Source organism: Saccopteryx bilineata, chromosome 4 (genome assembly GCF_036850765.1).
Source record: "Saccopteryx bilineata isolate mSacBil1 chromosome 4, mSacBil1_pri_phased_curated, whole genome shotgun sequence".
In the NCBI taxonomy this organism is placed as follows: Eukaryota; Metazoa; Chordata; class Mammalia; order Chiroptera; family Emballonuridae; genus Saccopteryx; species Saccopteryx bilineata.
Window position 1 is genome coordinate 147,223,132 of NC_089493.1, and position 16,537 is coordinate 147,239,668.

General features: G+C 39.5%; 1 protein-coding gene across 18 annotated transcripts in view; it reads left to right on the plus strand.

Moving 5' to 3' along the window:
* The window catches only part of NRCAM (neuronal cell adhesion molecule), a 392,315-nt gene that overhangs the window by 356,363 nt on the left and 19,415 nt on the right, over window positions 1–16,537 (plus strand). For 13 of the 18 annotated variants that reach the window (XM_066272166.1, XM_066272164.1, XM_066272163.1 and 10 more), the window contains 9 exons: window positions 1,492–1,593; window positions 5,937–6,134; window positions 6,232–6,302; window positions 7,598–7,823; window positions 8,204–8,319; window positions 9,638–9,842; window positions 12,148–12,270; window positions 12,984–13,160; window positions 14,172–14,207. In XM_066272166.1, coding sequence (XP_066128263.1) covers window positions 1,492–1,593; window positions 5,937–6,134; window positions 6,232–6,302; window positions 7,598–7,823; window positions 8,204–8,319; window positions 9,638–9,842; window positions 12,148–12,270; window positions 12,984–13,160; window positions 14,172–14,207 — 1,254 coding nt within the window. The remainder of the gene's footprint in view (window positions 1–1,491; window positions 1,594–5,936; window positions 6,135–6,231; window positions 6,303–7,597; window positions 7,824–8,203; window positions 8,320–9,637; window positions 9,843–12,147; window positions 12,271–12,983; window positions 13,161–14,171; window positions 14,208–16,537) is intronic. The other 5 variants (XM_066272175.1, XM_066272177.1, XM_066272178.1 and 2 more) reach the window with 1 other exon arrangement.

Sequence of the window (16,537 nt, forward strand, 5' to 3'; positions counted from 1 at the left end):
TAGTGACTTTTGGGCTCAACCCAGTGACTATGGGATCATGTATACAATACCACCTCAAGCCAGCAACCCCACACTCAAAGTGGTGAGCCTGTACTCAAGCCATATGAGCCCACACTCAAGCTGGTGACCACAGGGCTTCAAACCCAGGCCCTCTGCCTCCCAGACTGATGCTCTATCCACTGCACCACTGCCTGGTCAGGCACTTTATGTGTTATTATAAAGTCATTTCACTTGACAAAAGTTCTTCTTTGATATAGTTTCCCTGTAAAGAAGTGTAGTGTTTTCTCAAAAGCTGTCATCCACATATTACAGAAAGAAAAAGCTATTTCAAATACCATTCTACAAATCAGGTTTTTATTTCAGTTGTTTTGGAAAAATAAATGTTTAGGAGTTCCATTTTCAAGAAATTTATATAGGAAAGCCATGGATATTTAGAACAACATCTGACCTTTGTATCAGAGAAAACCAATTCACTGTGGGTTATCAGAAGATAAATCACTGAAGAAAACCCAGAGGGGAGGGCACTTAGGTTGTGGGACTTTTCTGAGTCTAGAAAATAAATCAGAAACTATTTCCAAAAATCACTTCAATTAAAGAACACTCATCTTTAATCAGCATATAAAGACATTAATTTTGTGTCATAAACTCAGCTGGATTTTACATAGTATTATTAGTTATATTATAGAAGACCTGTCCTTTGTAGACATTTATTGCTTCTTTACTGATAGAAAAAAATGTGTCCATATTTTTATATGGCCTCTGCTCCCCCAGGAGCCAAAGTTACCCCAGGAGCAAGGTCAAGAAAAGTCCCAGGGAACAGCATCAACTCTCTGGGTCTCAGAAGCACCATTAAGAGTCAGACATGCTTCTAGGACACCTTCACACCAACGGTGTCTGTGCCCTGTGTCCTCTGAGGGTGAACACGCCTCTCTGTGTGCCTGACTATTGTGCTGGTATCAGCATAAGATATGCATGCTGAGGGCTACCTACAGAGCATCAATTTTAGAATTCGTTTAAAAATATAAATATTCTTCAAGAGTCCCAAAAGTCTATAATGCAGCTTCGCACGTTTCTAGAATAACATTTGAGTCTTCTTTCATCTTTAAAGCTTACATGTCCTTGCCTCTATTTGTTTTTCAGCATTTACTGTTCTGTTTCTCATTTATTAGAAATCAAGTTTCTATATAATTTATGTGTCTTTGCTCCTTTGTGTTAATGGGAAGACACACTACTGAAACTGCTGGCGAACCATCCATGCCCATGTCCCTGGTTTTGGTTACAAAACAGCAAGTAGCTGCACAGCAAGCTTGATGGGCTGTCCTGGGTGTGCTCCTGTGTTCCCAGCAACCTCAGTTCCCATTTCATTCCACTGCATGCTCATTGACCACTCAATGTGTTGAGTCTTTAGTATGTCTCCCTGAATAGAATCACAAGTAAAGGCGAACCTCTTAAGGATGGATGGTTAATTTGATGTGTGTGTTTGGTCTACAGATGTCCCAAACCCTCCCTTTGATTTAGAATTGACTGATCAACTTGACAAAAGTGTCCAGCTGTCATGGACCCCAGGCGATGACAACAATAATCCTATTACAAGTATGTGGTGTCATTTACGTTATCACTGATCAAAATAATGACCGTTTTTGAAACACTTTATCATATGCAATTGAAATGTCTTACACAGATATTTGCTGGTGTTCTCTGCTTCATTACTAATAAAAAACAAAACATTTATTTATGGCTTTATTCTCTTCAGAGTTAAGAGTCATTTCTGGCTCAGCTTCTAGTACAGGACACTAATTAGTTGCTGAAGATGTTAATTAAGCAAGTACACTATCATTTTGTGTTTAAGATCCATAAGATTATGATTTCTCTCACAGAAGGAAGATGCACTGTAAGTTATTCATTTTTCCTATTAATGGAGGAGAAAAGGATAAGAGGGCCAGGTGCTATAATGCCTAATCTATGTATTAGGAAATTGAGACTTGGAGAGTAAAGTGACTTTCAGTCCTACTGTTGGTAACAGAACTGTGTGCTGACATCAGGTTGTTAACTCCCGGTCCCAGGTCTCTTTCGTCTAATTAGCCTTAACTGCGAGGTGGCAGCACAGGAAGCAATGTCAGCTCCTCCCCTTGATGGCATAACCTAGGAAGTAAAATCAGGTGAAGAGCCATGCCATAAGGTACTGGCAAAGCTTTAATAAAATTAGACTATAAATAAGCTTAGAAATCTTAAAACCATAAAGATACTTGAGTATAGACACAAGCCTACAATATATGATTGCCGGCAGGTATGTACTGCAGGAAGACTAAATTCTTTTCTGACGACTACCTAAGATTACTCTGAAGTAATATGTATGTTGATTTATTGTACTACCAACTGGTAAAGCAGAATATTGTCAATGACAGTAAGCAAAGCCTTCTCACTGTCCTGTGTAATTGAGTGGTGTTCCCTTCTCAGTTGAGTTTGCAGTGACCTTGATCAGAACACTCATTCATTCACGCTGAGTCTTCCTGTTAACACATTAGCCAGATTTAGCTGCTTAGGATACTTGGAGACTCTTCTTACCTATGTTACAATGATAATATTAGATTTCAAGGTATTTCTACTCACTCCTTCATTCACCCCTTCATTCAACAGGTATTTATTGAGTGCCAATTATGTACCAAGGATTATTCTAAAAGAAAACAATAAAAAAAAATTTGCCCATAGGAGCTTATATTTTTGTTGAGGATACAAATGAGATGAAATTAATAATATATTACATTACTATAAACAATGTCATTATATACATGCAGACATATATGTTTACATTTATACACGCATATCTCAGAGTTCCCTTCAAGAGAGAATCTGCTGCAAAGAGTGTTAACCGCAAGTTCTGTCTGGTGCACCTTCCCCAGAGATCCGCTGCAGTGTTCACATGAGGCACTTTCTTCCTGAGCTACTCCAGGGACCGAGCACGAGAGTCCTAGAGCTCAGCTACACCCAGCCCAGAACTTTCCTCTGGGCTCCTTGTTGACCCAGCTGAGACTAACTACACTGTAGTCTGAGCCTTTCCTACACTCTGCTTCTTCCCCCTCTCCTTTCACAGACACCAGACCCACTGCATGCTCTGAACATCTTTCCTCCCTACTCCTGCTTTCTCTCCCTTTTATATTCCATAGGCATTTCCCCCAAAAGTCTCTTGTACTTCTAATTTTATCTTAGCATCTGCTTCTTAAAGGACTCAACCACATACACTGCTCACAAATATTAGGGGATATTTTATTGCTTCATATTCATTTTGAAAAATTCTCTAATTTTTGTGAGCAGTATATATATCCACACACGTGTGTGTGTGTGTGTGTGTGTGGTATGTGTTTAGTCTGTGCAGAGAAAACAAACCATGTGAAAGAACTTAAGGAACACGGGGACACGGGTATAATTTTGAGTAGGGCGATCGGGAAAGGCCACATTAAGAAAGTAACATTTGGGTATGTCAGTAAAGACATGAAAAGGGAAAAAGTAAACACACTAGACAGTTTCTGTGAGAAAAACTTTCCCAACGGAACAAGAAAAGAGCGAAGGCCCTGGAACAGGGCCCTGTCTGCTAGGAGGCTGGTGTAGCTGAGTGAAATGAACAGGGGGAGAGAAGGGCAGAGAGGTAGGGTTGGTGGATGGAGATGGAGTGACAAGACCTTGTAGGCCATTATGAGGGATTGGGAAGTCATTGGAAGGAGGTAAGTAGAGGAGTGCCTCGTGGGTCACTGTGGCTGTTCTATTGAAAACAGTCTCTTGGTTCTCAAAGTGCGTTGAAATACCCTGTGGAGCCTCAGCAAACCCTCAGGGCTGCCTCAGGATGTTTTTGAAATGTTTGATTTTTTTAATTTTGCTATTTGAAAAACAGTGACATCTGTCAGACACCCCATGAAATATTAACTTGATGCAGTTTACAGCTTTCAATTAACATGATATTGCTATATCACATTATAATGATGTCATATCTCTGCAAAGCCTTTGCTGTGATCCAGAGCAAGGACCACATGAAAATCAGTGTGGAACAAGAAAGGAGTAAGGTGGTATCTGGGCTATTTGCAAGGTTTCAGAAGTTGTGTGGTGCCTAATATGTTTTACGTTTTTAAGACACGAATATTTACTAAGTTATATGGGGCCTAACTATTTACATAGAAGTGTTAGTTATTTCTTATGCCCTAATAGAGCCATGAAGAGAAAACGACTGAAACACTAAGTACACCGTGGACTGAGATAGTTTAGAGACTGTGACTTAGTAGGTTGTGCAATAATTCAGGCAAGAGATTGTGGAGGCTTGAAACAGGCTGGGAGATGCGGTGCTGAAAACGGTCCCATCTGCATGTCTTTTATAGAAGAGAAAACTGGTCTATTGAGAGCATGAGAGAAGGAAGGAGCCAGGCAGGACTGCAGGGTTTGACCTGAGCTGCCACTGTGATTTTGGGGAGGAAGATGGAGACCAGTGTTGGTCATAGCCAATTTGAGAGCTGTGATAGATAAACAAGTGCAGTTGTGGCATAGGCAGGTAACTCTCCAGGGGTACAGTCCAGGGGAGGAGGGTGCTACAGATATAAATGTGAGCCATCAGTTTATGAGATGGAGACATTCCAGATTCGGGCAGAATGAGGGGAGAACCGAAGTGCTGAGCTTTGGAGCATGGCAGCACACGCTTTCCTCGTTTGCCTCGGTGTCTCTAACTCACCTTATGGCATGTGGCATATAACAGGCAATTAATGAATATCTAAATACCTATTTGTACAGGGTAAAGCATGTACACACCACAAAATTTGGGTAGATGCAAGAACGTATGCACTGAAAAGGGAGTCGTCCTCCCATTCCTGGTTCCCAGTTCCTCCAGTGACACCAGCGGCATGTGTGTGTCCTCTGAGAGCTAACACATCTACAACCAAGCACATGCCAATGTGTGTCTGTCACTGTAAATCTTTACACTTTACACACACACTGTTCTCTCCCCTCATTGGTTTGACTTCACTATATATTTTAGAAATCTTTGCATTTCAGTATCTGTGGAGCAGCCTCATTCATTTTTACATCAGCAGAGTATTCCATTGTGAGGATGCACCATAATTTACTTAGGGACTGTCCTGTTGATGAACATTTAGGTTGTTTGTAGTTTGGTTGTTTCAGCTGCAGACAGTGCTGCAGTGTGGGTTCTTTTTCATGTCTGAGCATCTATGTGAGCACATTTATTTGAAATAAATTGCTAGAAGTACAATTTCTCTTTTTTCCCTTTTTATTGAATTTACTGTGGTGACACTGGCTAATAGAATTATACAGGTTTCAGGTGCACAGTCCTACAACACATTATCTGCACACCGTATTATGTGTTCACCACCCCAAGTCAGGTCTCTGTCCATCACCATTTATCCCTTTTCCTCCTCTACTAGTTTCTCAATCAAAGGGTATCGAGTTAAATATTGTTAGATGTTCTATATTGAACTCTACAGAAGTAGTACCAGTTTGTACTTCCCAAACAGTAAGAGAATGCTTGTTTCCCTGAGTCATAGTCAACAAAGCGTGTTCAGCTTTTGATTGTTGTCAGTCTGTTTAGTGGGAAATGTTATCTCACTGTATCACGTAATAATTTTACTTCTATTATGAAAAAGAATTGACCATCTTTTCCTGTACTTAAACTTTCCTAAGGCTGTATGGAGAGCCCTACTAAAGAGTTTTAAGTAACTAAACTCGGCGTGCTAGAGAAGTGTTATTGGGCATGCTTCAGTATCGAGGATGATAGTGGAACCAGAGATCAAAATATTCCAATGAAATATTTCTTGAAAGTGAAATAATTCATGTTTGGTTACTTGTGTTACATTGTTCTCTTAGCAATCATGACCGACTTCACTGTCTTGCGTGTGTGTGTGTGTGTGTGTGTGTGTGTGTGTGTGTGTGTGTGTTATGGCCAGAATTCATCATTGAATATGAAGATGCAATGCATGAGGCAGGGCTGTGGCACCAGCAAACTGAAGTCCCTGGGATGCAGACCACAGCCCAGCTGAAGCTGTCACCTTATGTGAACTACTCCTTCCGAGTGATGGCAGAGAACAGCCTTGGGAGGAGCGTGCCCAGTGAGCCATCAGAACAGTATTTGACTAAAGCTGCAGGTAAAGCAGGTCTTTGGTGATATGAAATAAAATAGAAAAGTTTTCCACTGTTTGAAAAAGACCAACGCTTACATGTATGTGGCTGCTTCACTTCTAGAGCCAGATAAAAATCCCATGACTGTGGAAGGACTAGGATCAGAGCCTGATAATTTGGTGATTACGTGGAAGGTGAGCTATGTATAAAACCTTTAACTTTCCTCAGTATATTTTAGAGTGAAAAAAAAAAAACTAGCTTGAAAATAATATCTGTGTTAAAATCTCATTTTACCCATTTTGGGGGGAAATAATAATATTTATATTTTTATTTACAAGACAGTGTTGTGTAGTAGTTAAAGTCTTGAGCCTTGGGCCCTGGCCAGGTGGCTGGGTAGATAGTGTCATCTCAGTGCACCAAGGTTCCATCCCTGTTCAGGGCACAAACAAGAAGCAATCCATGAGTGCACAAATAAGTGGAACGGCAACTTGATGCTTCTCTCTCTCCCTTTCTCTCTCTCTCTCTTTTCCCCCTTCTTCTTTCTCTCTGACTTTCTCCTCCCCCTTCTTCTCTCTTTCTCTCTTATCCCCCTTTCTTTCTTTCTCTCTCTCTCTCTTTCAAAGCAATGGAAAATTTTTTTAAAAAGTTAAAAAATGTTCTGATCCTTGGAGCAAAAATGAGTGAGTGAGAACCTCAGCTTTGCCTCTTACTATGTGGCTTTAAGTCAGTTGTTTAATGTCTCCATTATGTGTCTGTGTAATTGGAAAAATAATAGAACCAACCCATAAAATTAATATTTAATATATATAATACCTAGAACAGTGCCTGACACATACCTATGCTCAATAAATGCTAGGCAGTGTTATCATCATTACAGGGAACCATCTAGAAGACATGTACCAAGTTATTCCCAGAAGGCAATAACTTCTTTTCTTCTCTCTCTCTAGCTTATCTGTATTTTCTGGACTTAGAAAATTAGCATAATTTTAAAACTTATTTTAGATAGATCTGTTCATGCATACTTGTAGGCAAACATATTTCTGCATACATACATACATACAGGTAGAAATAGGATAAAATGACAAACCAACTTATTTTTAATAAAGAAGCACTTCAAAAGTTTCAGTCTTAAAGTGAAATGACAATGATGTACTGTCACACAAACAGGGATAAATAAAGGAACCTGCATAAGTGAAGTTTCAAGTCACCTACCCTTGACTCCCATGGAGCCAGAGTTTGTGGTTGAGGTGTTATTTACTACTTCATGATAGAAATTAACAACTTTGGAAATGTTGACCTGAAATAAGCTTTGAATCTCATCAAAAATGAAAAAAAAAGGATAAAGGTCCCTGGAGAATATGTTAATAGCTTATATTTTAGTGTTTTAGGGCTCACCTTAATTAAGTCTGGGAATTGGTTTTGCTGTTCCTGTAAACACTTGTACAATCGCTTGGCTTTATAAGCTCTGAATATGTGGCTTTTCTTGTAGCCTTTGAATGGTTTCGAATCTAATGGGCCAGGCCTTCAGTACAAAGTGAGCTGGCGCCAGAAAGATGGTGATGATGAATGGACATCTGTGGTGGTGGCAAATGTATCCAAATACATTGTTTCGGGCACGCCAACCTTTGTTCCATACCTGATAAAAGTTCAGGCCCTGAATGAGGTGGGGTTTGCTCCAGAGCCAGCTGTAGTTATGGGACATTCTGGAGAAGACCGTAAGTGTCTGATACTGTCTGGTTTATACTTTTTCCCAGTAAAACAGACTTACCAAAGTGCAAGGCAAGTCTATTTCCAGAGGTGCTTGGATGGGAGGAAGAGAGGTAGCAATTATTTTGTTCGGCATTTCTGAATTTAAACAGCCTGCAATGTAGAAAATGGATTCAGAATGTTAAAAGTTGTTGCTTTTCAAAAAGATTTGTTATTCTTGCAAAATCAAATGAACAGATATAAAAAAATCTACTCAGAATCCTTGATAATTCATAGAATAGGGTTGAAGCATGCTTCAATGAAGCCAAAATTAATAGATAGTCACATATTTTGCATGACATTCAAACTAACATTGATATTTCTATCTTCCTTCCCTTCCTTTCCCTAGTCCCGATGGTGGCTCCTGGGAACGTGCATGTGAGGGTGGTGAACAGCACCTTAGCTGAGGTGCACTGGGACCCAGTTCCTCTGAAAAGTATCCGAGGACACCTGCAAGGCTATCGGGTAAGTGAAGGGAAACCTCTCCTGTTCCTTCCTTGGGAACAGCCCATCAGTGAGTGCTGGAGGCACTCTTCTTGGTTGGAGGAGGCTTTGAGAGTCTCTCTGGTTCTTGCCTTGGCAGGCACCATCTAAACAACCCCAGCTAAAACTGAATCAAAATCTCACTGCATCCCAAGGGAGAAAAAAAGTTGCTCCATTTTTCCCACAGATAATCTAGGACTACCAACTAAGCAATTGAGATATGCACAAAATAGGAAAAACTAATGTTTAAAAAACTAGGTTATATCAAAATGTACCTAGCTTAAAAACAATACTGACTACATATGTTGAATACACAACTTATCCTGAAAATAATGTAGACTTTTTAAAAAAAATAATTCAGATTATACTTTAAGATCATATAGTACAAACTGGGTCATTTTCATGAGCATCAGTTATCTTTGTTCTTGGGAAGCACATAAAGACTGGTTTATAGAGATTTTTTGATTTTTTTAAATTAATTTTACTAGGGTGACATCAATAAATCTGACCAAAGAACTGTTTTTACACCCACAGAAAAGGTCACTACCTTGATTTGTCAATCCTGACCCCTAGAGGTCACTTTTTGTACTGCATCATGTTCAATTTTGTTTTTGTTTTGTTTTTTTCTCTAACATTGCCAGAGTCTGTATTTGTTGATTTCTCTTAAAAATGCCTTAAAACTTTTAAGAAGAATTTAAGAGGACTTAATAATAAACAACAATTCTGTATTTTTAACCAAAGTTAATCCGCACTTTGTTAATCAACTACAATATAATACAAAACAATAAATGGGAAAGCCCTGGACTTGGAGTGGAGGGTTCACTATCTGTTGGTTACCCCAGGGCATTGGACAGGTCACTTGGTAACCCAGAGGCTCAGAGAAGCTTCACTGTGGTACTGAGGGTGAAACTAAATGGTGTCTTGTACAAGAAGTCCTAGTAACTCCAGGAAACATATAAATATTGGCCAGTAATTTTTACTTTTGGAATATTTTATTAGGTAAGACACAAAAGTCCTTCTATTGTCTTGTAGAGGAACTGTCTTAGTGTCGTGCTGTTACATATATTGATATTTCACTTATATTCCTCATACAAAATAGTATAGCCTAGCTTCATCACATATTCTTAATGTTCCTCATTATCTGTGGGTTTTATACTCTCTTGTCTCAGAATCAGTATTTCTCAGTTTTGCCAGTAATCTTTCAAAATGCACCAAGGGAATTTTCTGGGGGAAAAAACCATAAAACTTACATCTTGTTTGCCTCCTTGTACATCCCTGACTTTTGTTCTTGCTGCTTCAGATTTACTACTGGAAGGCGCAGGGTGCATCAAAAAGAAACAGACGCCACATTGAGAAAAAGATCCTCACTTTCCAGGGCAGCAAGGCCCACGGCATGCTGCCGGGGCTGGAGCCCTTCAGCAACTACAAACTGAACGTGCGCGTGGTCAACGGGAAGGGGGAGGGCCCCGCCAGCCCCGACAGCAGCTTTCACACTCCGGAAGGAGGTATGAGGTCACGTGTCTCGGAGACCCTAGCAACATATGGGCATGCTGAGAGGTTTCCCATGACAGAAGGTCCCCAGATAAAGTATATTTTGGGAGCCAAGTGTGATTTTCCTGTAGATGAACACAGCACGCACAAAGCTGGCAATGTACCCACTCATCTGTGGAGGATATAAAGGATTCGGCTCACACAACCTGCCCTAAATCCCTTCTCTGATGACTTTTCCTCCACACTTAGTCACACTGTCAGAAACCGTACTAATTTGATATTTATTTAGGTCACTAACTTCCTGACTCAGAATAAGTTATATGACTTCTACAAACCTCAGTCACCTCATCTGAAAAGTATGAGAACTAAATGTGATATCCTCAGAGAAACATCTGAAAAAGAATATAATTCTTTGAATCGTAGTTACTTCTTTCTCGGTGCACCTTCATAGTTTACTCTAAGCATGAACTGCGTTGGGTGGTTGGAAGTCCTGACAAACGGGTTGGGAAGACATGGAGAGGTCATTGCCAGCATGGGCCCTGCGCGGCGAAGTGGAAGAGGGTGCCGCACACTATGTGGAGGGGGTAGGAGAAGTTTGCACAGGGTCGTGGAGCCCAGTGGACAAGGGGGAGAGGGGCCACCAGTAAGAAACACAGGGATTTTGAAAGGCCCTGAAAATAATGGGCCTTACCGATTTAGAATTTTGTCTCAAGCCAGTATTGAAAGTGAGCTGGATAACTTCTATGGATCCATGAGTTCTTTTAGAAAAAAGCAGTACACAAACAAATTCTGTCCTGTCTCCTGGTTGAAGGGCTCATGATGTCAGCAGCTTCCCAAAAGCCTCTGAGAGTCATCAGCTCCCATGCCATGATGATGGCTGGTCCTTGATCTCATTGTTACTTAGAGGTTAAGCACTCCTTCCACTGAGGACTTCCCCGTGAGACTCCATACTGGTCCTTTAGATGGGTCAGGGGAGGGTGTCATAGAATAGAAAACCAGGGGATGAGAGGATGAAGAAGAGAGGAAGTGATAGTTCAAAGACCCAAAGGTAAGAAGCGACATGGCTCCTCCAGGGGACTACCAGGTGCATATCCAGGATTGGTGAGAAAAGAGGGCGGGTCAGCTAGGGGGAACCCCTATTATGGATGGTCTTAGATGCTGTGCATACTAAGCCAGAGGCTCGCAACCTGGGGACTCCAGTCTCATAGGGGCTCAGTGCAGGAGTTCCATGAACACCAGTATTGTAGAAAAAGGTGTATATCTTTTAGGGACTGTTTACAGCTATCATCAGTGTCTCAAAGGGGTCTGTGATCTCCCAAAGTTAGGAACTACTTATTGGTTTGGGGAAGCTTAGAACTATATGCCAGGTATGTTCTAGGCCCAGCCAAAGGCCACAAAGGCCCTGAAATGGGGTGATGGCCCAGAGCTGAAGAGGGATTGGATGTGGCTAAGATGAACGAGGTGGAATCAACAGAATTAATGTCCCAGAAGATGATTCAAATGAGGCAGAAGGAGTAATTCAGGATGACTCCCTGGCTTCTGGCTAGAGTGACAGGAGGGACAGTGGTGCCATTAACGGGTCCAGGGAATATGGTAGGTTTGGTAGAGGAGGTAAAGATCATCCATCATCCTCTTGAAGGCGTGACTAACAGAAGCCCAGGCACATCTGCTCTGGTGATTTGCCAGCCTCTGCCATAGAGAACCTCCCTCCCTGAGGCCTGCCCAGGAGCTAGGTTGGCCAGGTCTGGGGCTTTGTTCATTGCCATGGATTCTGGGCATCTGTCAGCCCTCGGATGAGAACGACTCTGCACCTGAGCAGACTGGCTCCTCCTGCCCACAGCCCAACAGGCAGGATGTTCTGACTGCTCGGAGATACCTGGTTTCTTAGGGGAAACAGGCTTGAGTAGCCCAGAACACAGCTGCTTCTACTCAAAGGTCTGGTTAGAATGGTTTCACTTAGTTACTAGTTTGCTTATTCATGAAGACATCATTCATGAAACAAATAAGTACACTCTCTTTTTAAAATTTTATTAAGTTTATTATCTCAAAAATATTGGGTTCATGTAAAGGCAAAGCCTGTATGTGTTTTAAGAGAATGGTTTTAATGAATCTAAATGGAAATGGTGAGAAAAAAGAGGAAGAGAAATAAAAGGTACCTGTCACAGGTTTGTATCAGTGTATTTTCCGCTGAATAGGAACAGGAGTGTGTGCAAAAAAAACAAAAACCTTGATGATCTGTGTGAACATGGTGAAATATGTCATTTTCAAAAATTTTGAAACATTGAGAAACCTTTATGTTGATTGTGTTCTCATTATAAGTTCCCAGTGCCCCATCCTCTCTGAAGATTGTTAACCCAACTCTAGACTCTCTTACCTTGGAGTGGGACCCACCAAGCCATCCAAATGGCATCTTGACTGAGTACACCTTAAAATACCAGCCAAGTAAGTTACTGAAAGAAGAAAAAGGAAAAATATCATTTAAAAAGAAAAACTTAACCGTTATCTTAAAATACCAACTGGTTATTTCTTTATAGCTGTAGAATACATACATATTACCTTTAAGTGTTATTTCAGAAGGAACTTTAAATCACACTTTTTAAAGAAAAACTATATATATACATATATATATTATTGAAAATGAAGTATTCTATAGTTTATACAGATGTTTTAGCATGAGATTTATTTAGGTGCTCTTGTTAGATTAGGTTAACATTAACTATAACTAGGAAATAGTAAGATTAGTTCCTTTGACACAAGTCCTCTGACAATGAGGTTTGCAGTTATTTAACAATACATGACTCCACCTGCAGAAATACTGAGATAAAAAATGCTATCTAATTCAACTATAGTGCTCATAAAAATTAGGGGACATTTCCAAATGAATATGAAGCCATAAAATATCCCCTAATTTTTGTGAGCAGAATATATTGTATATTCCCCTAATTTAGAAGCCAAGGAAGAATGTATTTCTCCTTGTTATACTATATTATAGGAGCTGTAAAAGGTTATCAGTTATATCAGGCAGAAGGTCAGTAGTGTAGCAAAAGTCAGTGTAATCCAAGCTTGGCATTTTGGTGCACGTGTTTATTTACAATATAATAGCTTTCCTATAGCAGTTAATGGGGATGCTTTTGTTTGTTTTTTCTTCTCAACAGTTAACAGCACCCATGAATTAGGCCCACTGGTGGATTTAAAAATTCCTGCCAACAAGACACGTTGGACTTTAAAAAATTTAAATTTCAGTACTCGGTATAAGTTTTATTTCTTTGCACAAACATCAGCAGGATCAGGAAGTCACATAACAGAGGAAGCAGTAACAAGTGTGGATGAAGGTAAGATGGGTATATATAAAATCCATAAACCATAAGTTTTGTGAAACAAAAATCCTTAACTTAAATTTATGCTTTCTCTTTTCTTCTGACCATGGAGTATTCCCTTTACCCATTCAATACAAACACGTATTTGTAATTTCCCATTCAGATATATATAAAAACAGTTATTTAATTCATATTAGAATAATGACTTGATATTTGTTTTCCAAAGCCCATATGAAATTTTTAACTTATATTAAAATATTGATGTGAGAGTGGAAAATTAATAATATTTTGTCACATTTGAATTCCAAGCTCAAGGTACTGTTTTTCCTTTCTACAACTTTACATATATTCATACATGAACATATACATACACATACATGTAATATATATGCACACAGATATACACAAATAAGTATATGTAATTCTAGTTCTAAGCATGATTCACCAGAAAATAATTTGCTAGTCCACATACTGACTGAGGTTTTCTAGCAGTGAAATTGAAATGGTTATTGAATAACCATTATTTATTTTGCGTTTGAGCATGGGACTTCGTAGCTGGTACAGAGAGAGCAAACTATCCCCATTAAAGTATCTAGAAAAGCAGGTAACACTTTTGTACTTATAAAAGTTATTCTGAAAAACTGTAGATTCAATAAAAATGATAAAAAATATTGTAAAAAAGTTTTCTTCACGTGTCTCTAAATTGTAGAATTGCTTAAGGATTATTTATCTGATTATCTTCCATAGCATAAGAAATGAACATTTCTACCCAAAAATTGGTTTTAGATATCCTAAGCCATCTTACATAATAGGCAGGTATAAATAATGAACCTTAAGTAAAGTGTAGATTTGATGGCTGGGTGAATTTGGGGACACCAACATGTCTTTGTCCCTGTAATGGATATGGTATGCTTCTTTCTTCTTGCATGCTTTAGCATTTTAATGTGTTTTTATATAACTTTACATGTTCATGGGTGTGTTACATTTAACTATATAGTGTCCTATTTCTGTTTCCCTTCATTGAAGCTGGTATTCTCCCACCTGATGTAGGTGCAGGCAAAGGTAAAATAATTCATCTGCATGACTTTATACATGTGTGAAATTTGCAATGTTAAACATGGGGAAGTGCAGCATGGATTAAAAGAGAAAATAAAATAAGCTTTGAAACAACAAAAGAAAGAGAAGTTCTTAGCTTTAGTCTGTTTTACAAATAGAAAGCCACATATTAAATTCTTCTAAGACTTTTCTCAAGACTTGTCTGGTACAAATTCTAATCTTAGTTTTTAATGATATGATGGTGGCTCAATCAGGAAGAACCAGACTGTGCATTTGTCACAGATCCTCTATAAGGCCATGCCACATGTGAGAGGTTTAGAAATATTAGTCCTGTGATGAAAATAGCCTGTGAGAAATCAGATCAATCAAAATGTCCATTCTGCCTGACCAAGCAGTGGCGCAGTGGATAGAGCATCGGACTGGGATGCGGAGGTCCCAGGTTCGAGACCCCGAGGTTGCCAGCTTGAGTGTGGGCTCATCTGGGTTGAGCAAAAAGCTCACCAGCTTGGACCCAAGGTTGCTGGCTCGAGCAAGGGGTCACTTGGTCTGCTGAAGGCCCGTGGTCAAGGCACATATGAGAAAGCAATCAATGAACAACTAAGGTCTCGCAAGGAGAAACTGATGATTGATGCTTCTCATTTCTCTCTGTTCCTGTCTGTCTATCCCTCTCCCTGACTCACTCTCTCTCTCTCTCTCTCTCTCTCTCTCTCTGTAAAAAAAAAAAAAAAATGTCCATTCTAATCTGATTGAGCTGTACTCCTCATAGACACAGTATACACATTGTGGGCATTACACTCCACTGTCCGTTTGAAATTTTGGCTTAATGCTACCCTCTGATTGGCTCAGAACTAAAAGTCTCCACCAGGATCCTTTACAAGCCGGTCTTCCGGTCCTCCTGCATCTTCTACTGCTCTACTCAGTTGTGTTATCTACCCTGTGCTCACCAGAGTGCTCCAGGCAACTCCTCCTGGGCAGTAGCCAATCATCGCAGTGGATTACTTTTGTTCTTCATTTCTCACAGCTCCCTGCGTGACAAAGATGTGTTGGGAAAATGGTGCATGGATAAGTTGTAATGTGTCTTCCACATTAGGCAGTCCCAAAGATCCCCCAGCCTTTGACCCTGGACGTTTGCTTTGGATACTGTTCTCCTGTGGAGGACCCCCCCCACCCCCCTGGCCAGGGTTTTCTTGGGCTTTGAGAGACTCAATTTGTACAAGTAGCACAAAGGAAAAGACCAAGAGAAATAAAGTGCTTTGTCCAAAAGTATTCAAATCTTGTGATCTTAGGCCTGATATATATCTTTGATTCTTTTTTTAGAAATCTGCTTATATTCAGAGTGTTGGTAAATTATAAACTGTAGATCAGATAGATTTTGGAGTGATTAAAAAGAACTGTAGTCACTTTTAGTAACTTAATATGTTATATATATATGTGTGTGTGTGTTTTTAGACTTCAACAAGTTGTAAAAATGCAAAATCTCAACAATATTTTAGAAAGATGTAAACCTCTTTTTTAAACTATGTATTCTTCTTTCCTGGGATAATTAGATATCAATTAAAATCCTTGGTTGTTTTACAATAACTTACTGCCACGTTCCCTCATAACCTTTCATTGAAGCATTCCAGAGGAATGCTTGTCCCTGGTTCTGTCCCTGCATGGTGGGTGTGTCACTGGCTCTGGCTCTGTCCCTGTGCGGTGGGCGCACGTCACTGTGCTCTGCCTGCATCAGGGGCAGAGTGACTGTGTAGAAGGGCCACCTATGAAGCGAGGATGCATTTCCATTGAATTGTCCTGTCAAAAGAAGACATGCAGTCCACTGGAAAAACATCACCGCCTTTTTTAATGAATCAAAACTAACTAAAATAAATCTTTATTAAAATAGTTTAGGTTTACAATTGAATGTTACTAAATTGCATTGTGAATCTCCTATGATTATAGAGACAAATAAAATGGAGTGTTGATGGTTATTGAAGCCCCCGGTGTTGAAATCTGATGGATCTCAGATCTAGGAAGAGAAATAGAATTTAAATTTTAAAAGAAAGCTAAATCTATTCTTGTTTTCTACATTGTTTCTGTTAATATAGAAGCACCAGTAATTAAATATTGCTACATAAAATGATGTTATTTTACTGATAAGACTTAAAGCAGCTCAAAAAGAATTTGTTATCCTGAGTTTTCCTCTCTTAAAAAAAAATTTTTTTTAATTTAAGAATAAATTTTATATTCTCTATTTTTCTTCTCCAGGCAGAGTTTAAATACTTCTGAGACAGGGGAAGAATAAAAGTGCTCCACAATCCTTCCAAATTTTAATATTTTTATACATCTTTTATATTTAC